Here is a 22,713-nt window from a genome sequence, read left to right as displayed (position 1 = left end):
GACTGCCGAAATGCCGATCCTCGCCCTTTCCCCGGTTCGATTGGCCCGTCTCTCGCTGCAGGCCGCGCCCTAGACGCGCTCTGATTGGCCACAAGCCTCCCCCGCCGCGCCCTGCCACTCTCCGGTTGGCGGCCGCGGGGCGTCTGGGCCCGCCCCGCCGCGCGAGGGAGCGGGCGCGCGCCGAGGCGGAGGCCGGCGCTGAGGCGAGGGGCTCGGGCCGCCCCCCATCGCTAGTGTCGGCGGCGGCGGCGGGATGGCGGCGGCGGCGGCCGGCGCGTTGGGCTCGGGCCCCGCCGCGGGGCCCCCGGCGGTGGCCGGCGTGGCGGCGGCGGCGGCGATGGCGGTAGCCGGCCCCGGGCCGGTCCCGGTGCCCATGAACCTCTTCGCGACGTGGGAGATCGACCGTTCGGCGCCGAGCTGCGTGCCCAGGTGAGCCGCGCCGCCTGGGGCCTCGCCGGGGACCGCCCCGCTCCGCTGCGAGGGTCTTGGTGAGCCCTGGGCCGGTCGGGGCCGGGTATGGCACGGGCGGGGGGGAGGTGGTCCCCGGCCGGCCCCCCCGCGCCTCCGCGATCGGCGGCCCCTGTAGCATCCCTGCCCCGCCGAGCCGGGCCTGGGGCCGCGCTCCCTTGGTGACGGCTGGGCTGAGCAGCGGCAGCACCGGGGACCGGCGGGGCTGGTTGTGCCAGCACCGGACCATGGCTGCGTTTACTCCATGTTGCGGCCTCTGGCTGGTGTCTGTCTTGATGGCCATGGAGTGGAGTATATGATCGCGGCCATGCTGCTTCTGAAGGCTGCTTCTCTGCCCCTGAGGTGAACGATGGCCTTACAGCGGGTCCCCTGAAGCCAGGTAGTGGCCACCAGGTATCCATGGGCCCGTGGGGTTACTTGTGTCACCTGCACTCCAGAACGTAGGCAACAGCAAAAAGGTTTCATTGTGCTGCCGCCTGAACTCACAGTTGTATCTCTGGCAGAGCTGGAAGACAAGCTGAATGGTGTAAATATCATTGCTGACTTTATGGTTAAGGGTATGTCCAGGCTAGATGTGCTTATGGGAAGAATGCAAAGACCTGTCTTGGAGCCAGGAGGTCCTGGATGTGTGAATAAGCTACATTTCTTTTGCCCCACTCATCCTACCAGACATTGATCAGGAGGTCTTTGCATGAGAGTTAAGGGACAGATTCAGGAAGTCACTCTGGATCCATGTATCTCTGGGCTGTGGTGTGTTGTCTGCAAGTGATGTATTCAAGTACTGCACAAAAACTAGAGGTGTAAAATCCAAGAGGAGAAAAATAATTGATCCTGTAGAGCAGGAGAAAACAAGCCTTTGTGAAAGGGCTGCAGAAGGTTTATGTGTTTGTAGGGAGAATTTTGGTGATCGAGTGGCCAGATGGGTAGGAGTAGAAATGTTCTGAAATACTCTGAGCTAGTGGAGAAAGCCTGTGTGTGATTGCAGTGCCCAGGGAGATCCTGGGCTGAGCAGGCAGCAAATGGGAAGGAGTTTGCAACATGTGTCTGTGAAAAGGCAGCGCACCTTTTGACAACACATGCTGAGGCTGTTGTGTGGAGCAGGAAGCAGTGATCATTCTATAGCTTTAAAGTGACTTGAGGTATTGTATGTTTGTGGGTAAATTACTCCCAAAATGGAATTTGGAAAGCAGGACAGAATTACCAGATTGACTTCCTGCAGAAAGAATAGAAATTACATGTACAGAGCCCAGAACTTAGTGATGGTGAAGCATGTGTATGTACGTAGTCTTCACAGATGGAAATGCTGCAAGAGCTAGAGAGAGGAGGAATGGCTTTGGGCAAACTGAGGACAGAATGACTGGGAATAGTGAGACCAAGTTCAGAAGTGGGTTACATGGGTGGCGAGGTGCCAGTGGGTGAGCAGAAATGGTGGGCCATCAGTTTGAAAGTCATTTGAAGAACTGCTCTTTGGCCCGCTGAATCCTGTGCCTTTTCACAAGGACAGTTTCCATTAGCATTGTGTACATGGCTGTTCTAATGCACAAGCTTCTTTGTGTGTTGATAGCCATGGGGGGCAGCCATCTGACACACCAGCTTGGAGAAAACTTCTGTAAAATTAATCTGAAATTTCATCTCTGGAATGTCTTCAGATGCAACATTTGTTAGGATGGGAAGAAGCTGATGGAATCTGATTCTTCCTTCAGAGGCCATGGCTCTAATATGGTGTGCTGCTATGCCTGTAGAGTCAGCAGGTGTCTGGAGAAGTCCTGTCAGGCCACAGTGACCAGTGTGGGACTGCTGCTTCTGTGTTTTCTAGTCTTCACATAGCCCAAGCTTTCCTGAGTGAGCAGGTCACAGGTGGGACCCTATCAGGCAGGTATGTGTGTTTGCTGAAACTAAAGGGAGATCAAGCCCCAGATCTGAGCTGGGTTAATTGTGTATCTGTGTGCTGTGCTTACTTATTGCTTGCCCAAGTTCTTCCTCTACTGATTGACCGGTATGATGTTTTAGTCTTGACATTATGTTCGTTGAGGTGGAAACTTTGCTGTCCTGTTCTAGTGCCCAGCACAGGTGGTGTCTGGTGTTATTGTGCTTTGGGGGTGGTAGTGGTGGCAAAATAATATCCATTCAAGGGCAATAATCCTTCTCCCTTGGGCCTCTCTGTCTCTTACGCATGTGCAGCCTCAATTCTTCCAGCCCTATGCATATCTAGGGAAAGAACAACTTTGCACTGATTTTAATGCAATAGAATGTGCTTTCTTTTTCTAGACTCTGTGTCTAAGTCTCTGCTGTCCCTGTGCTCTTTCTTAGGTGTTTCATTTTCTGCAAATGCAGCTCTGGCTGCTGCAGGAGCGGAACTTGGCTAGATCAACCTTTGTGGGTTGTTCTGTATTTGGCTGTTAGTGCAGGACAGTTGAGAGGTTGTATCAAGGCCTTCAGGATTTCACAGTCAGTCTGGGCCAGTAAAAATAAACACCATGAAGTGTAAGCCCCGATGTACTGAACAGTTCAGTAGTATGACTGTAAGACTTCTGATGCCTTGTAGGAGGATCTTGGTGTTCTAAGATGAACTGTTGCCCATAATGGAAATCTTTCCTGCAGAATCAGGAATGAGCCACTGAACCAAGTCCACGTTTAGTTTTGGAAGTTGCCTTGCTCTCAGAATGGATGTATCATCCCTCCTGCTGGGGTTTACCTCTTTTCAGGGCCAAGTTGAGAGAGATCTGTGAACTCTTAATACCCTTCCTATGAACTGAGTAAGCATAGCCTAGACCCAGCTGCCTTTGGCTCAGGTGGCTCTCGGGGGAGGCAGAGCTGATTTTTCTGGGTGGTGGACTATTATGCAGAGAGGCAGAAGGAAGTAAACAATGGGAAACCAAGCAAAATGCTCTTTGCATCTTCAGTTAGGCTACCCACTGGGATAGGGATTATTGGCTTCCCATTGCGATGCCTTAGAAGGAAAGCAATCCTGGCTGATTCATGCTGCAGGGTGTGAAGCATGCTTTTGCTAAAATAGTCAATCAATCAACCTTAACCTCCACTCATAGCTACCTTGGTAAAAGTCTTCATAGCGGTGTTCTGAGGTGGGAGAAAGTGTCTTTATTGTGATACCATGCAAATAAAGGTTGTATATATAAATACCCTTAAGGGTTGTAGCACGTTTTCACTGATGGAGACTGCAAGAAGTGAACTAGAGCTTTGCCAAAGTAAAACGTCTGTCTGCATCAAGGTAATGTCTTACTGTGTTTTCATTCTTTTGTATGCTGATCAGGCAGTACATTTGGAAAAAAACATGTGAAAGGACTTTACAAACATGCTTGGGGTCTTGTTCTTTCCAAGCAGTGGTATTTTTCAACCTCTGTTAATAGGACTGCTCTTCCTTTTTTTCCCTTTAATATCTGAGAGCCCATAAATGCAAGTTCTTAATTAGGGAACAAGATAAGATTGTGTGATTGTGTTCACTCTAACTCTTTTTCCATGACACAGCTGTTGTGTTCAGTGTTACATGGATGTTGTTTCAGTGATAAGTCATCACATTTCTAGTTAGAGGTGAGAGATACAAGTTGTATTTTGGCTAATACGTCAGTATTGTTGAGCTCAGATTGCAAAGGCAGATTCTACCTGTATGAATTATGCTGTGAATGGAGCTGCAAGAAGTCAAATATAATGCATTTCATCCAGAGTACCTCGTATCTTGGTACAATGCATGAGCTTAAAAACATTCCAAGTCTTGCTGCCACCCACACAGCATGCTCGAACACAGTGTCTCCTGCTTCTGATAGCACTGACTTAGGGAAATACATGTGGTTTGGCCTCACTTTGTGAGACTGTGTATGTGCACCTTCAGGACATTATGTTTCAGAAGATGCTCTGAATTCGCTATCATTAAAACTTCCAAATGTGTGTTTCGGAAAGTTAGAGCCTAATGAACGTATTCTTGCAACGAGAGCAGTTATTGCAAGTACAACTAGAAGTATCCCATCAGTGCCAGCTGTGGTGATCCCCTGAAGTGCTCTGAGGTGAATGTTCTTGTCTCTGCAACCCTGTTGTCCTATTTGGGCAAACAATATCTATTACCTGACACCTCATGAAGAGTAGGGTAAGACTTCATTTGTGCAACTGGTTGCATGCTTTGCTTTGCCTGCAGTCAGGAAAGCCTTGCAGTGAGCAGTACGTGTCCGTACAGTATGGAGGAATGTGCTCTCCTCTGGCACAGCTGCATTCAACTGGGTTGGCAGCATCTCACAGCCCCGTGAAGCAGGCTGCTCTGTCAGCTGTGGACTCAGGGGTCTGTTTTCTGTCTGCAAGGAGTATTGCTTGTCTTTTCTACAACCCCCAAGAGTTTCTTTTTCTGAAGCTGATTTGGTGATGAAGAGCCTCTGCACTGGGTGTTCCTTTAAGAAACACTTATTCCAGCTGGAATAACGTGTATTTATGTGCCTGAGATGTTCTTGAGTGGTTTCCTGGGTAAATCAGGCATTTTCATGGTAAACTTCCAACCTCAGCAAAATCTGCTCTGTTTGAGTAAGCTACACAGTTGCACCTCTGGGAATGTTAAATGATTCTAGACCCTTCCCTCAAAAGATACTATGATGCTGTGACAAACTGGAGTAGCTCCAGACAGGGAGTGCTTGGGAGAGGCCACAGTTTCTTGTAAGGAAACAGTCTCTCATAACTGGTGATATTTACCATGTTTGAATGATGATTTCCTTTTAGTCCTATATAGAACACAAAATGTTCTAAACAGCCATCAGATTGCTTATTATTCTTAATATTGTGGGCTTGGCTACAAGCCTGCAACATAATATGTCTGATGTGTTGTCCACTATCTGTCACTCTCTGTGGCTTGTCTGTCGCAGAGGAGCACATTTAGGATTTCTCCTCTGGCAGTGTTATGTTTCCCTTCTGAGCGTACGATAATTGAGTTGGTGTCTGTTATTCCTTCTTCCTGCTCATTAGTGGAACTTGGGACGAGTGTCCCCTGCTAGTATGATTGATGGGGTGTGTACTCCTTTCAGAATATTAATAGTAACTTTCCTGAAGGCTTAATTTTATTTGAAGTACCTGCCACGCTGCTTCCTAACCTCGCTCTCCAGTGTTTCATTCATTAGCTAGGCTGGGTTAGCTCAGTTGTCTGATGGCTTATCAAAAATGTTGCATTGTTCTTACTGTGCTAATACGCTGTAAGTGCTCATTCTGCTTCATCTGGAGTATTCGGTTACTTGTGATTGATTACTGACAGCCATGTAGGATGCATATAGTGCACCCTCCTCTGGGATGGAGATCCCCTGACCTTTATCCTGTCAAAAGAATAAATTGCTGAGCACCAATACATTACGGGGTTCCTGTAGCAGATCCATTCTTCAATGAAATCTGTGCTGATGCTTTTGTGTAAATGTTTGTAACGTGGAATGATTCTAGATTGAAACCCATGTCTCCAGTCAACATCAGAGAAGTTATTTCCATAAAAGAGCCAGAGGTGAGAAACACACTATGTTTTATGGCATGCCAGATGAGCATCTGGGCAAAGCTATTTTCCAAATACCTTGTGTTTTCATCTGGTCCAAGCTTTCAGCATCCCAGCTGATGGGGAAGCTGTACTTCTGCTTTGTTTTGGTTTGTGTTTTTTTAACTACACCAAAGCTGGTGGATACTGTTTTGGGAAACAAGAAGTGAGAGTGTCTTACTCCTCTGTGTGGGATGTGGCAGCAGGAACCTGTCTCTGTCTCCGGGGAAGCAGACAGCTTAAGTGATATTGCTCTTGTAGTTAGAAGTCTTTTAGATAAATGAGGCTTTGTTTGGATACTTCAGTATACTCATTGCAGTGGACCCGAAGGAGAGATGCAGTATTTCACGTACCTTAGCACACTGCAACTGTGGTTACAGAGACCACTCCCTGCTCTGCAGTGTGATTCAGCCTCTGTGCACACAGCCCAAAATTACACTGGATTTTTCTGCAGGCCTGTTGCAATGCCATCTCTGTTATAATTTACTGCCCACTGTCATCTAATGCTCTTTCTATTTCTCCTGTCTCCTGTGGTCTAACCCAGTGAGGGGTTCTGTTTAGTAAATAAAAACTCCTGTTGTATTTTGGCTGCTATTCTAGTTTTTCTAGATCCTCCTTATTTTCCTACTCATGATGGTTTTTACACTTCCACTGTAAATCCTTCTTATCATGCTTCTTATTCTGCAGTGCAAGCATATCTTAAGTAGCATGAGAGCCAAAGCCAGTGCACGTGGGACCATCTCCTGGGTAAAATATGTCCAGGTTCCATGCCCAGCTGTGTATTTTATCTCTGTGCATATGATAGCTAAATTCTCATCAGTATAGGCAGTTTGGAATGATGGCAGAACTCATGTCTTTGGTTCCATTTCCCAAAACTGAAAAACTCTAACAATTAGCTGTTGTGCTGTTACAATGGTAGCAGGATTAGAATAAGAGTAACTCCTTTCTAACGGGTTCTGCTACTCTGTTCCTGTTCTTTGATACATTTTCTCTACCAGGGGAGAAGATACGTTCATCCAGAGCCTCTCATTGATTCTTCTGCTGTCTGATTTTCAGAAACAGTTCAAGTAGTGTCTCTGAGTCTGTATTATTTAGATCGGGTTTTTTTAGATTTACATTATTTGTATATTTTCAGAAGAGCTCCCTTGCATTTTCCCCTGTGTTCCTTCAGCTATCTTCTCATAGTCCATTCATTTTCTACCTTATTAATACATCCACTTTCTTCTCATTGTTCCTTTCCCTCAAATCCTGCACACACACCTGCTGATAATCTTGTCACTGTTCTCACATTTTTTCCTTGCTTCTGTCTTGCCCTGCACACCTGTAATTGGGTAATCTTCAGTTCTGAATTTTAATTTTTCTCTTTTCAAGTAATTTGCTCTTTTTTTTTTTTTTTTCTTCTCAGAGTTGAGAGTCTATTCCTTGTGAAGCTGCAATAGCCACATCTTGTTCTTGTATGGCTTGTATTTTTCAGCTGGACTATGTTCTTGATGTGCTTGGGTTGTTTTTTAATGGCTTTTAGATTTTTTCACTGTTAATGAATATCAACTTTTTTCTTTTGCTACACATTCTGAATTTTCTTGTATGTGCATCCCTGAAATACAGTCCCATAAGTTGACATTTGTCTCAGTCCTCTTATACCTTATGTTTGAGGCTGCTTGCTCCAAGTATTCCTTCCTTCCCTGTGTGCTCCTTTGTCAGAAGCAGGCTTAGGATGTCCTTTTGGATTTCACAGCATACTGTGTATATGAATAATTTACTCATTTTTTTTCCTTGATGTTTGTCAATTCCCTTGACTTTTCAAGCTTTTTCTCTGCTTATTATGTTCCTTGATCTCCAGTCGGACAAAAGGACAACATTCCCATTACTCTGCATTTACAGTTTGTTCATCGCACCTGTGTATTGATGAAATGTTGATACTTATTTGGGGATAAGTTTGTCTGTTTCAGTGCTGATTTGTGGACGTATGGAGAAGTCACCCTGATTTCGGGGACCTGCTCCACCCACAAGGATCTGAGCGGAGAACTGCATTGTACAGGCTCTGGTTATTAACAGCTTGTGTTGCAAGTGGATGAAAAGCCTACGCAGAAATTTACCAGTTTTGGTGAGAATCATTCTTTTGAGTGAAGAATCTTAACTGTGCAACTCTAGAATTAAACTTTTTTTTTTTTTTTAAAAAATGTAAAATTTTTTTCTTACAGTTATGAAGAAGCCTCCAAAATGGATCTCTATGCTGGTCTGACACTATCTCTCCCACAGGCCTGTATCATGGCTATCGTATCACTTCAGTCCCTCCCCTGTGCTCTCTTCCTAGATATATCTTACCATGGTACCATGTTCCTGAGCCTGCATGTAGTCAGATCTAAGGTGCTTGCCTGCTCAAGGTAACAGCAAAGGAAGCAGATGGGATGTTTGGTGGGTTTGCTACTTCAGAAGTAGCAAACTGTAACACAACCGTAACTCTGTGTTCATCATCAGTAAGAAAGTTGCTGGACTATGTATTACAGAAGCTGCTGTATGGCACATGTCCCCTTTTTGTCAGCCTGCATGGAGATCTCTACCAGGACAGTCTGGACGATGCAGGATGCCCTGTGTTCTAAGTCATTGTAGCAGGGTTTGCCAGACAGATGTCTACTGGCACTTGAACAAATGCCTGCAGCAGAGAACTAGAGGAAGTTGGTGTCCATCAGTGAACTGACCTTGACCTCATTTCACTGCTTTTCCCAGTTTGTCTGCATTGGCACATCTCCAGCGAACTTGGAGGTGTACCGGAGCAAGCTCTGCCAGCTGATGTGTGTTAGAATGTAACCTGTCCTGCATCCCATTAGCACTTTCAAACTTGGTTGAAAGGTACTTGTCACTGTGTCTTAAGTGCTTGTTCTTGTCCTCCTGTAGACAAGGCTGCAAGTGGTGTTTTTGTAATCACTCACTGCTTTGTGGTGGTTAATTCATTAACACATTTTATTTTAGCCTCCAGACACAGTGAGTGAGCTGTTTAGCAACAGGTATCATGGCAGACTGCTAGTGCTGTAGCTCCATGGAGGTGTGGTGCATTTGCACCTTGCCGTGCTCTCGGATAGGCTGGCAGTGCAGCATTTTTGTTAAAGCAGCCTTGGATTTGGGAACAGCTGGTGCAGCAATTCGGCTGCATATGTAGACAGAAAAGTTCAAAATCTGTTACGTTTGTGAAAAAAGTTCTGTGACATTAGCCATACTAATGCTAATGCCTAATTTCAGCATGGGTAAAATGAGAGAAGATCAATGTGCTGCTGCAGACTTCCATGTTTTTTCTGTCTGCCCTGAGCTTGCTTTTGGGGAGAGCCCAAGTGAACAGCTGGAAGTTCAAACACAGTGATCTTAAGTAAAGCAATGATCAGTTAAAGATGGGATGTTTCCCAAGTGATGTACCCCTTCTGTTGCCTATAACTTTTTAAAAAAAAAGTTTGCTGCAGCATGTAGCCTTACCACTGACCTGTGGATTGTTTAGTAAGCTCTTTCTAACGTTTCTAGGGAGGCTGTTACACAGCAGCAATGGATTTGGTCACATGCTTTTTGTTAAACATGTAACTTGTTTGAAAATAGAGCAGAAAGATGACCTTGCGGTTTGGACACTGAAGTGAGGCTTAGATTCAGATCCAGGATCTGAAGTTGCTTGCTCTTCTAGTTCAAATAACCCTTTCCCTGCCTGAAGCCATAGCTATGACTCATGTTCCTGTTCTCCCCACTTTGTTCCCACCCGCCTGTTTCCATGCTGCAGTGTTGCTATTCCCTTGGCGTGCGCTAGGGCGACTGTGGAGTTGTATTGTAAAGCAAAAGTCATCCTGAGGTGTGGCAGGGTTGCTCCCAAAGCCAGTGTCCTTCAACAAGGAAGGAATTTGTCCTTCTTAGGAAAAATAGAGCCTTATAAGACTATCCGTACACGCTGATGTATTTCCCTGAGCTGGAAAGACAAAGCTGAAGCTAGAGGAAACAGCTGGGGGATTCTTCCCTGGCTTCCAAGGACTGGAGTGTTGAGCTAGGAAGCGTAAGGCTGCTCAACTGGAGAGAAACCATCCAAGAGCCAGATCACTAGCAGAGTTTTCCTTGCTGTCTAATCTGGATGCTGCCAGCTGGGAATCCCCTGAACAGGCTCAGAGGACCATGGGAACTGGTGTAGTCTGGAGGAAGGTTTTGAGAGCAGTATGTGGAAATCGGTTGGGATTTTTTGGACTTTCTGCTGAGGTTTTAAGGGCTCTTTGTGCTGAGGAAAGACGGGCAATTAATATCTGCATAGCTTGCAGTGGAGCATGAGAGAGGCTAATGGCTGTGTGACTGAGTAGCATGCTGTGCATGCTGGGACAGGCTGTCTAGGCAGATCCTAATGCTTCCTCAGGAGATGCTTCCTGACAATGTGCTTATTATCTGGAAATCAACTTGTGTGACAGGAGGCGCCAGGAGGCTATGGCAGAGTCTCATGTCCTGTTGTGGTAGATGCCGCATGATGTGCTATAATGAAATGCTGCCTATTCTGTGGGGGTTTTACTCCATGCTTTGGATAGACAAGGGTGAGGGGGAAGTAGAGGTGAAGTGATTCATCCAACAGTTAAAAAGTGGCAGAGACGGATTAAAGCTTGCCTCTCTGCCTGGAACCAGATCTTAACTCTAAATTGCTTCCTTCTGTAAAAGCAGTGAAGTCTCGCTGTAGCAGAGCCTGGAGGATGTGGTTATATCACTGCAACTCTCCTGTGCACATGGTGGGGCAGCAGTTGTTTGGTATGGTTTGGCCTCAATTAATTTTCCTCTTTTCTTTTTTCCCCTCCCCAAATGTTTGGGTATTGTGAATAACACAGCAAATGAGTTGTAGCTTCACACAGGCAACTACTAAGAAAGTACACAATGTCTGTCCAACTCTCTTGAATGATCTATCCACCCAATTTTGTCCTGGCTTATCAAGGGCAACTGTCTCAAAGAACCATGTCTCATAGAAATCATGGGTTAGAGGGAGGTTGGAGGTCCTATTCCCTGTGATGGAGAACTTGGCTCTCTTCCACCCCCCTGTTTGCAGGCTGGTGTGCCTGGGTGTGTTGCACAGGTAACTCTCAACCATCCCCAAGGTTTGCTCTTTTTCCAGATGGGTGATACTGAGAGTTGGGGGGGGGTGGGGGTGGGGGGAGGGGGTGAAAGGACAGAAGGCAGCCTGGAAAGAGCTAATATAAATGTGGGAAAGGGGGTGGGAGAGAATGGTGCATTTTCAGGCTAAGCTGTTTCATGACTAGTAGCAGTAGTTTAAGAAAAATTTGAGCAGTGATCTTTCCAGTGATGCATCTGTGTGGGTATTTAATGTTAAGGATGCAGAGTGATGGGAGAATGGTTTCAAGGAGCCTGTTTCATTCATTGTTTGTGCAGCAAGGTGCACTTGCTCCCTACAGACACAGTTAAATATGCCTTTAAACCAGTGAGGTGAGAAGTGTCAGCTATGAGTAAGAGGCAAAACTAACAACTCTAAACACCCCTCTTAAGCAACTGGAGGAGGAAAGGTTTAACAGCCACTCCCCTGCCTTATAACTTCTGCCTACTCAGAGCCTAGCCAAGAGGAGGAAAAGGAAATCTCTTAATCTTATTATTGTTTGTGACTACAGTAAGCAATCCAGTTACTGCCATCATTTAATCCTGATGCTGTTGGACCCCAATTAGAACAGAGAAGCCTTGGTTTCATACCCTTGCAGGCAGGGATGTGGTGTCTGTGAAGGAAATCACTGAACCTCTCTGTGCCTTGACCATTACCTGAAGAAACTGTGATGAGGCTTCACACTGACCACTTGGACTTTGTCCAAGGAGCGTGAGAACTGTTGGCCCCAAAATTTGAGTCTTGTCTATCTGTCCAGGTAAGGAGTGACTGCCTGGCTGCCACTGGGTTCTCCTGCCTCTCTTTTTAAGTGACCTGGACACTTCCTTCATAGATCTAAGTGTCTTTTGGGGAAAGTTTGAAGCTTTTAGCAGATCCTGGTAGTTCCTTCCTCTTGAGAAGAGGAATCTTGAAAAGCATGTTCCAAAGACCACTTCTGCCACTGCAGCCATGGTTATTTCTCCTCTGAGTAGCTAGCAGAGCTGTGTGATATGTAAGAATCTGGGCCATAGACTGTGGTAGCTTGTGCCTGTGCCAGGAATGGTGTTCTTTGGATGAGATGCAGAAAAGCAAAAATGGTTGGTGATAGAACAGCAGAAGTGGTCAACACCCCAGGTAAACACTGCTGTGAGCAGAAGGCAGAGCAGCTAGTTATTTGCACCCAGAAGATCTTGTACTCTTTTCTGAAAAATGATGAGGCACTTGTGTCCAGTCCTGATTGTAGTAGCAAACACTCCTGTTGACATGAATATGAATAGGTTTCGGGTCTCAAGTGACAAAAAATTAATAACTCTGCTTAATTACAACCTATTTTTTTTCTAATACTCTGAGAGTAAATGGCTTTTCAAGGAGAGCTGGCTGTGAGATGTGCAGGATGTCAGAAATCTCTTTGGGAAGAAGGCAAAACTAAGTAGATCAAGGTTTAAAATCCAGGGTAGCTTTGTGTGAGAGAAGCTCCATGGTCTCTTCAGAGTAGATGTGATTTCAAGCCAAACAAACTTTCTGTTGAGGTTAGAAGTGTTCAGTCTAGATCTCTTCCCAGCCTCAGCTGTCCAGGTAGAGACAGTTCTACAGGGCATCTTCCTTGTGATACCCGACAGCACAGCACCCTGAAAGAGGTTATGAAAAGTGTAGTTATGTGTGGTTTTGCCAGCACTAGTTATATTTGATGATATAAGTAAAGCATGTGAGGCTTCAGAATTAATTTCCTGTTATCCAGAACAAACATTTGCTGCTGACAGACCTCAAGAAGGATCCCTGAGTTGTCAACAATGCAGGTGAATTGATATCTGATATGAACAACTTCTTCCCTTATTTTGCAATTGCAAATATTTTCTTCCCACAAAACAAGTGGTGTATGTTCTATAGAGCATCTATTGCTCTTTGGGCATGTAACTGAAACGTGTGTGCGCCCCCCTCTATCTGAAAGACAAAAAATGGACCTCGGTGACAAGTTACCACCAAGTGTCAAGGACACTTTGGAAATGCATGCACTGCAAAAGACCTTTGAATTTGAGCTGTGGTAACATGACTGTTAGTCCTTCCTGCTTCTCTCTGTACCTGTGGACTCTTTTCGGAGTGCCAGCTCTGTGTGCTAGCTTCCATACCTGTAGGATGTTCATGGAGTTGCAAGTAACCGTTGCTGCTTCTGAATGATACCTGGTGATGAGAGGTAGTGATGGAGAGTATTTGAAATGCTACCTTTGAAGCACATGTCTGTGCAGAATGCTTGGCTCCACCAGCATGCTTATCCATGACATCACACCTGCACTGTGCTCTGCCTGTTGTGCATCATCCCCCTTCTCCTGGGACAGAGGTGCTCAGCCTTTTGAAAAAGCTATAATTCTGTTTAAAGCAAACAAGTCACTAGCTGGTACTGGCCATGTCAGGAGCAATGCATCCTGACAAAGAGGAAGTCAGGTAAGACCACCAGGAGGCCTGCACGGATGAACAAGGAGCTCCTGGACAAGCTCAAGCATAAAAAGGAAGCCTGCAGAGTGTGGAAGCAAGGACAGGTAGCCTGGGAGGAGTACAGAGAAACTGTCCAGGTAGCCAGGGATCAGGTTAGGAAGGCCAAAGCCCTGATAGAATGAAATCTGGCCAGGGATGTCAAGGACAAGAAGAAAAGCTTTTACAGGTACATCGGTGATAAAAGGAAGACTAGGGAAAATGTGGGCCCTCTCCAGAAGGAAAAGGGAGGCTTGGTCACCTGGGATATGGAGAAGGCAGAGGTATTCAACAACTTTTTTGCCTCAGTCTTCACTGGCAAGGGCTCCAGTCACACTGTCCATGATGCAGAAGGCAAAGGCAGGGACTGGGAGAAGGGAGAACTGCCCGCTGCTGGAGAAGAACAGGTTCAAGACCATCTAAGGAACCTGAAGTTCATCCATGGGACCTGATGAGATGCATCTGCAGGTCCTGAGGGAACTGGCAGATGAAGTGTCTAAGCCGCTACCCATCATATTTGAGAAGTTGTGGCAGTCTGGTGAAGTTCCTGCTGACTGTAAAAGAGGAAACATAATGCCCATTTTTAAAAAGGTAAATAAAGAGGACCTGGGGAACTACAGGCCAGTTAATCTCACCTCTGTGCCCGACAAGATCATGGAGTGGATCCTTCTGGAAACTTTACTAGGTCACATGGGAAATAAGGAGGAGATTGGTGACAGCTAGCATGGCTTCACTAAAGGCAAATCGTACCTGACGGATGGACCACTCAGTGGATAAGGAATTGGCTGGATAATCACGGTCAAACAGTTGTGGTCAACAGCTCAGTGTCCAAGTGGGGAGTGGTGATGAGTGGCATTCCTCAAGGGTAGGTGTTGGGATTGGTGATGTTTAACATCTTTGTTGGTGACATGGACAGTGAAATTGAGCACACCCTCAGCAAGTTTGTCGATGACACCAAGCTGTGTGGTGTGGTCAACACGCTGGAGGGAAGGGATCCATCCAGAGGGACCTGGACAGGCTTGAGAGGTGAGCCCATGCAAACCTCATGAAGTTCAACAAGGTCAAGTGCAAGGTCCTACACATGGGTTGGGGCAATCCCAAGCACAAATACAGGCTGGGCAATGAGTGGATTGTGAGCAGCCCTGCAGAGAAGGACTTGGGGATATTGGATGGAAAACTGACTATGAGCCAGTACTGTGCGCTCGCAGCCCTGAAAGCCAACCGTATCCTGGGCTGCATCAAGAGAAGTGTGGCCAGCAGGTCGAGGGAGAGGATTTTTCCCCTCTACTCTGCTCTTGTGAGACCCCACGTGCAGTGCTATGTCCATCTCTGGGGCCCCAAACATAAGAAGGACACAGACCTGCTTGAGCAGGTCCAGAGGAGGCCACAAAGATGGTCAGGGGCTGGAGCACCTCCCTTCTGAGGACAGACTGAGGGAGTTGGCGTTGTTCAGTCTGGAGAAGAGAAGGCTCCGGGGAGACCTTATAGTGGCCTTCCAGTACTTAAAGGGGGCTACAGGAAAGATGGGGAGGGACTTTTTATCAGGGATTGTAGGGATAGGACAAGGGGTAACGGTTTTAAACTGAGAGAGCGCAGATTTAGATTAGATATGAGGAAGAAATTCTTTACTGTGAGGGTGGTGAGACACTGGCACAGGTTGCCCAGAGAAGCTGTGGCTGCCCCCTCCCTGGAAGTGTTCAAGGCCAGGCTGGATGGGGCTTTGAGCAGCCTGGTCTAGTGGAAGGTGTTCCTGCCCATGGCAGGGGGGTTGGAACTAGGTGATCTTGAAGGTCCCTTCCAACCCCAACCATTCTATGATTCTATGTCTCTGGTGAAGGTGTAGGGAGAGGGGGCAAAAATTTAGGAGAGTTTGTGTTCTGTCCTACTGAACCCAAGTTATTTTGCAACTGTAGCACTGAAGCACAGTAGGAACACAAGCCTGTGGTGTTTCCATAGGATCTCTCTGGTTCCCACAGCTCTCAAGCTTTTCGCTGTTTCCTACAACATGCAGATTATATAAAGGACAGGTGAGGTTGGGTGAGAGCCAGCCATGCTTTCCACTTGCTGATTTTCTTACCTTCATATTTTCAGGTTTTGTACTACCTTGAGATTTCCCATATTTCAGCTATGATACAAATATTTTGAAGGAATAAGCCTTAATGTTTAGGATTAGATAAAAGGAGTTTTGAGGGAAGGATTCTGTTTAATGCCTAGTGACCTTCTTCTTGTGCGTGGACAGCCTGCAGTGTTTGGGAGGAGAAGCAGCTCCTTAACAGTTTGTTGAGTAGGTCTGCTAATGACAGATGATGTGGGGTGGCAACTGCTCGTGATCTGGTAGTAAAATGACCAGGCCAGTGAAACAGGGTAGCAGAGAGATTTTCAGGCTTGGGAATTTGTAGGAGGTTGTGTATGAGTGATTCAAAAGAGCTTTTCAGTATTGCACTATGTTGCACTTAAAGCTGCGAATATGCACCCATTGCCAATCTTAGATCTCCCAACTTTGGTTTTGACATGCTGTCTTAAGATTTACAGCCTGAAACAGAATTTATTGCTTGTGCTGAGTTTCACCACATGCTTTCACTAACATTGAATTGCCGCAATGAAGGACAAACAGAGTGAATTCACCTAAGCTGAATGCTGCCTTTCCTCTGACTTACACCTGCTGTGTTTTGGGGAGTGAACCTCATAAGCTCTCTTACAGTATGTATGCAGGTCCACAACATGTACCCCCCAAATATGATTTTTTTTTTTTTTTTTCCTTCTCTAATGGAAGGCCTTGAGACATTCGGGACTAGGAAAAAATCTTGCTCTTCCAAGTGGACACACCTGAGAACAAAAGTGTTTAGAGTTGCCCTGGACCCACAGGGTCTTGCCCATCTTTCTTCCCCACCCTTGCAGAATTTGGCATGTGCTTTCTGTTGCATTGATAGTAGGAGGTTTACTTTAAAGCTTTGTGATTCTTAAGGCAGGCTTTGGTTTCTTTTTACTTTGCCTGATAATGTTATGCTTTTGGGGACTGTCATCCTCTGAATAACAAGGCAGCTTTAATTTCCTTAAGAGTAAAGATCTGATTTTGAAGGTGTATGCAGATTCTGCTCTGAAGGAAGGGGTCTCATAAAATAAGGAATTTTCCATCAGGACAAGCTGTGTGTTTCTTGGTGGCTGCAGCTTCTAGAAGAAATGGGTGAGATGCTCCTAAAGCATATGTTTTAAAATCAGATTTGTCTCTATACTGTGAATTACTGGGCTACATCCAGTTACAAAACTGGATATAAAATCCTGCTCCTGACTGCAGACAGCTCCTGAGACCACAGCTCCAGAGTGTAACAAATGTGTTGAGTGTTAGTTGTTCTTCAGGCACGCACTTTATTGCAGATCTGAGAAAGCTGAGCTATGAGGTGTGTGGTTGAGTTGATTTTTTTCCCCTGTCCTCTGGGATGCATTTCAAGCTGTTTCTCAATGGCTGTTGGCAGACTTCCAGTCTCTTCCTTGCTAAATCACCTGTAGTGTGAGTAGTTTAGTAACACATGAGAATTACAGCAAGCACAAGTGCTATGACTGCAGTGTTTGAAATACACTGTTGCGCCCTGAGAGTGCAGAAGGAAAAGCCTGCCTGAAACTGGTGTTTGGGGTGCCTGGTTAGTATGAATTTAAGTGCAAATCCAGCACTAACTTTCAGCAGCTGACATTCCTAGCAGGGGATAAGCTAGTAGGAGATGTTTTCTCTCTTCTGAGATAGTTTTCTCACCAACCCAAAGGAGAATGGAGTAATGTGGCAGGGACACTGAGAAGCTGCTCCTTCATAGAAGAACATTCCCTGGTGGGATTCCCTAGAGCTAGCAGCAGCTCTGCTGGAGAGCAAAAGAGAGTTTAATGAAAACTCACTCTGAAACATGGCTGCTGGAAGGATACTATGTTTTTGGTTTCTTCATCCATGGTAGCTGACTTTCATTTTCTCTTGTATGGACCTGGGTGGGATTAGTCAGCATGTTTTTGGTAAAGAGGAGACAATCTGCCTGCTTTCCAGTCTTTTCTAAGGAAGTTTGTTACTTTATGGGTGAGAGGAGAAATACCAACCCTAGCAGTGGTGCTGCTAGGGATGAACACCTCTTGCCTCTACTCCTTCCTGAGGAGAAACCTCTCTTCAAGTGCACCTGACACCCTTCCCTCGCTTCTTTTTTCCAGAAGAGATGGGGAGGGGCATGCAAACTCTATGTGAAATATCTATTAGAGATATTGATCTCCATTGGTTGCTCTGCTTTTAGACAGACCAGGGGACTGGGTAATTATAAATTTTATTTTTTAATGAAGAAAAAAATAAAGATTTTCTCAAGCAGGGCTCTACCATTTTCTCTCAGTTGCTTCTTCCTGGGCAAATGAAGAAAAGAAAAGCTGTCTGCAGCTCTTTTGGAAGTTGCCTGAAAGTTTGGCTGACTGTGGTGTGAAGCAAATCCTACGGCTGCTCTGATGCCCTTTGTAGGATTGTTGGTTCACATGCTTCAGGTGTTAGGGGAGTGTGTTAAGATAGAAGAGGCATTTGCAGTTCAAATATCATAGAATCTCCTTTGCTGGAAGGGATCCATGAGGATCATCGAGTTCAACTCCTGACTCCATACAGGACAACCTAAAAGCCTCACACTGTAACTGGAAATGGGTGCTTCCAAACCTTGCAGCAGGTAACGCAGTACTAAGTCTGTGGCTCCAGGTAGCACAGCGGTGGGGCCCATGCCAGGGAAGAGAAGGTAAAGCCCACCAGATGACCAACCAGCTGAGTACTTGACATGGGAACTGGCTGTGGGCAGCTTGTGCAGATGTTTGTGTGCAGTTAAGCTCTGCTACCTGCTTGAGATGCAGCAGAACAGACAGGTCATGGTATGCTGCACTCTGGGTGCTTGAGATTGTGCCCTGCTGTGAGGATGGGTGAAGGTAATTGTCCCCATTTCTGAAGGACATCTTGTAGCTCCCTGTCTATAAGTCAGAGACTTGCAGGCCAGGAGTGTATGGTGGGGAAGGGAAGCTTTCTCCTACTGATGTTTGTACTTTGTTTTTTGGAAATGAGACGATTTCTAGGGAACAACTTGAGGAGCCATCTCTGGATCCAGACAGAGCTGTTCAGGATGGGAATTGGAGCTCTTCAACAAGCTGTAACTTTGCTTCTAAGTGTAAAGATTTTGGTGCTGTTTAATGCAACAATGACTTTAAAGTTGTTGAGTTTCAACTTTGCAAATGTTAAATTCAGCTCCTGTGAATGAATATTGGACACTGTGTTGCTGGAGGAGTTACTCCTGGAATCAGGCTGCTGCTTTGTCTGTTGAAAGGAGCTGTGTCTAATATCTGATGGGGAGACACTTTTTCAGCTGTGTAGCCTTTTATTCTCTTGATGCACCTCACAAAAGGGGCAATAAGTTTCAGAGATGGCTTGACATCAGCACAAGTTATTTTGTTACTCACTGATGGACCATTTTTCTGTGGGTTTTTGGTGTGTTGCCACCTTCTGTTTGCCTGAGCAAATATGGTGTTTGTGTATGCTCCACAGGAGATCAGGCCAGACAGACCTTTAAGACTAATGTCCCTCCTAATCTTAAAAAATATGGAAAAAACCCACACTGGGAAGTCTTACAGGCTGAGTCTTAGGAGGTGACATGTTAGATCCTGACATGGTTTTCTAGTAAATACCTTCTCAAATATCTTTTTTTTTTTTTTTTTTTTTTATTCCCAAAGAATATGTGGTGTTTGGCATGTTTCATCTTCTGCAATGCAAGTAGCTGGGACACATGACCCAAAGTTATTGTGTGAGCTCTCATCACAGCACAGTCAGTGTTGTCAATAGAAATCTGTGTAGCAGATTGCAGGACTCGGCACAGGACAAAATAGGTGAAATAGAAGTACTCGAATAAAGCCAACAATACTGTCTTGATGAAGCTGTATTAGCACTATGGTATGCTGAGGGAGAGAAAGGTGAGAGGCACCCTAAAGTGGCTAATTGCGATTGTCTCACCTTAACTGGAAGCCTCACTGAGTTGCATGCCTTTCTGCTGGGTTGCTGGGTGATATGTTTAGTTGGTGACTCATGCATTGAGTTGTCTCAAAAGAAGGTGGGAGAGCTTTATTCCTTTCTCAGGTCAAATTCCAAACCCACTGTACCTACACTCGGCATGACACCTTGGATGGCATGAATTGGCAGTCCTGGCCTTGCAGCTTGGGACTGTCCCCCATTCTCTGGCACTAGTTCCAGCACATGCTGACTATGTGGCAAGCCAGCTCAGTGCTGGCCTGGAAGGAAACAACTCATTATTTTTTAGGTTCATTCTTTGCTGGATTAGCAAGTTGAGTCAGTTTATCATGTGCTCAGACACACGGTGGTGGTGGGGAATCGCAGGGAGTGGAGACAAGGCACTGGCTTCTGATGGTGGTGACTGCTGGCTGGTTCATCAGCTTCTCTGCCTGTACCCTCTGAAAGGGATGTCGGTGTTTCCAAAGAACTGGGGTGATACTTGATTTCTGTGAACGTCTCTTACAAGGGCCTGAAAATGAGCCTGGAAATGAACTGTCTGGACCCCTGGGGGCATTGTGGGGGAAGGTAGCTATGAGCAGTAACATGCTACTCCAGATATCTACCTACTAGATGCTGCCAGTTGCCTGCTCTCTAATGGGCACAACCTGCAGCACAAGGTCCACAAAACAAAGCTGCACTGTTTTGTGTGTGGGGGGGTGTGGCTGTATAAGGAAAACACCTTCCTTTTTATTTCTTCACAAATGTCTTTTTATTCCTTTGATTAATGTGGATAAATTGTTTTGGGCTGGCTTCAGTTAACGGTGATTTGGAGGATAACTGGGTAGAGTAAGGTATTTCTCACTGAGTGACAGTTCTAATGGGTATGTCATCAAATGTCCTCTTCCCCGGCACCTTCTCTGGGTGACTCCTTGCATAAAATTCTCCGAAGACATGGAAATATGTCTCTAACTGGAAGAAAGGCTCCTCCAAAACCACCAAAGCATAGCAGAGTTGGACTGAAGCATAGGGATTCCCAAGGAGATTGCAGCAGTGTGTGCATGTGTAAGAATTTACCCTTTGTCATTATGTTTGAAGCTGTTACAGAATTTCCTGGGCACAGTGGTGTTTTAAGCCCAAATTGCCATGGGGTTGCAAGCAAACATCATTCAGCAAGTGAGTGGCAGGCATATTAACAGGGCTTTGAAATCTTATGCTAGAAACAGTTTAATCAGGAGTGCAGCTCTCAGTCAGAGGTGTGTGCTGGACAGATTATCAATAGTGCTCAGATACGAGCTTTATCAAAAGCAGTGCAAAATCAAGAAAAAACTGCCAGAAACAGCTAACAAATAACTCCCACAGTTCTTTGTTCTGAGGAGCCTTTCCTTTAAGCCTTTCTTTTTCCAGGGGGGAAATCCACCCTGAGTCCGAACCCCGGTGCTTTAGTGCCTGGGAGCAGCTATTCTTTGTGGAGTGTGCTCAAACAAAACTAGCTTGTGGAGACTGTCCCAGCCTGCTTTTTGAGGAGTAAGCAGCATTGCTCTGGAGAGATGGCGTGCTGGTTCATACACAGGGTGTGCACCCAGAGCTTGTTCATGGAGAGTCAGGGGCAGGTAACATGTACTTTATGTAGCTACCAAACCTGGATGCAGAGGTGGCTGTAACTGATGGCTTTTCAGAGTCATGTGCCTTATCTCTGTCCTAGAGCCTGGTTGTCACCTGTATCTTCTGCATTTTTTCTTTATATTTCATAGGTGTTCACGCTGTTGGGTTAAATCTCTTTTCTTGCAAGAAGAGTTAGGGTATATATCCTACGTTTCCTCTGGCAATGAAATGTGTACACATCTGGGGTTTATTATGTTTTGCAAGTGTTCAGTTGCAGAATTTTTGCATCCCACAGCATCACCAAGAGTGAGACTGGACTTGCTGTCAGATTGGGATATTGCAGAGGGAAGCAAAAGCAGTGCTGACAGAAATGCAAATGGTAGATGAGTCTCATGTTTCAGGTTATCTCTAGAATTGCTGGAATAATTTGTACTTTCTACTTGGCAGTTACCAGCAGTCAGAGGGACTGACAGGAGCAATTGCGTTAAGCCTACTAATACTGTGAGCCAGAGGGATTGCAGTGTTGTCTGACTGAGGCTTAAGCCAGGTGTTTAATATCAGGTACTTAAGTTCAAGCTTCGAGAGATGATATAAACAAGAAGGAAGGGAAAATGCCCAGTTTTATTTCTGGGATTTTGGAAAATGCTGGAAGACTGCTGTGCTCTGAATTATTGTCAGCCCTTATAAAGTGGTTCTGAGTGGTTCTACTCACTCCAGTAGGTCTAGTTTTTGTTTTTATTGCCTGTTGTGCTGAAGCAGCTCAGGCTACTTTTTATCAGAGAACAAGCTGTCTGTGTTGCACACAACATGCATGCTGCTCTGAAACCTATGTGTGTAGTCTTCAAAGATCCTCCATGTGTTGCTCCCTCAAATGGAAAAACTTGGGGAATCAATCGTGGTGGCGGTTCAAGGATCTGCCTTATGGTACCTTCCCAGCCTGGCTTTGCTGGACACCAAGCTTGTGCCGGATGTCTCAGCTGCTCTGGTGTCTCTTGGCGATCTTCCATTCATAAGACTGAGCTGGGTTGATCTTAGTCTTGCAATCCTGTTGCCAGAAAGCAGGATAACTGGCTGTCATCCAGGTGCTGGAAGGGCTTTGCTGTCTGAATTTTCTGAGTATGGTGGTCTCCAGTGACATGGATTTGTGGAGTTGCTGTGGTAACCTGCATAGCCCAGTTCCTGGCTTCCCAATTAGCTTCACTATTCATCCCCCTTGTGAGAGGGGGAGTGGGGGCTGGGCCTTGGGGCAGTTTGCCTGCTGGACAAGCAAAGCAGCCTCTGAAGTAGGGACAGAGAACACCATCTTCCCAGATAGCATTATAGACCTGCAGTGCCGTGCCTGCCTTCCCTCCCTCCAGCTGGGCAGGTGAGTGAGAGCTGCTGCCTCTCTGCAACCTCCCTGCTGCCTTTGCTTGATTACTCCTGCCGTAGTCAAAGGGTTCTGTTGTCTCCCGGGCCTAATGCATTTAGGTCAGAGTGAGCTAAGCCACAATTTAAATCAAACTCTTAGGAAGTAATTTGAAAACTTGTGCTGTTTTCATTTTAGGTGAAAAAATATTGGTAACTTAAGCAGACATACGGGTCTTAAAA

General features: G+C 45.8%; 1 protein-coding gene across 2 annotated transcripts in view; it reads left to right on the top strand.

The window, feature by feature from the left end:
- Positions 1 to 253: 253 nt before the first annotated feature.
- The window catches only part of LOC141941421 (phosphofurin acidic cluster sorting protein 1-like), a 73,230-nt gene continuing 50,770 nt past the window's right edge, over positions 254 to 22,713 (top strand). Inside the window, exon 1 of one of the 2 annotated variants that reach the window (XM_074864139.1) lies at positions 254 to 429. In XM_074864139.1, coding sequence (XP_074720240.1) covers positions 254 to 429 — 176 coding nt within the window. The remainder of the gene's footprint in view (positions 430 to 22,713) is intronic. The other variant, XM_074864142.1, reaches the window with a different exon arrangement.

Source organism: Strix uralensis, chromosome 3 (genome assembly GCF_047716275.1).
Source record: "Strix uralensis isolate ZFMK-TIS-50842 chromosome 3, bStrUra1, whole genome shotgun sequence".
NCBI classification, from domain to species: domain Eukaryota; kingdom Metazoa; phylum Chordata; class Aves; order Strigiformes; family Strigidae; genus Strix; species Strix uralensis.
The sequence above is the reverse complement of the archived record's forward strand: the minus strand, read 5'-3'. Positions and strand labels throughout refer to the sequence as shown.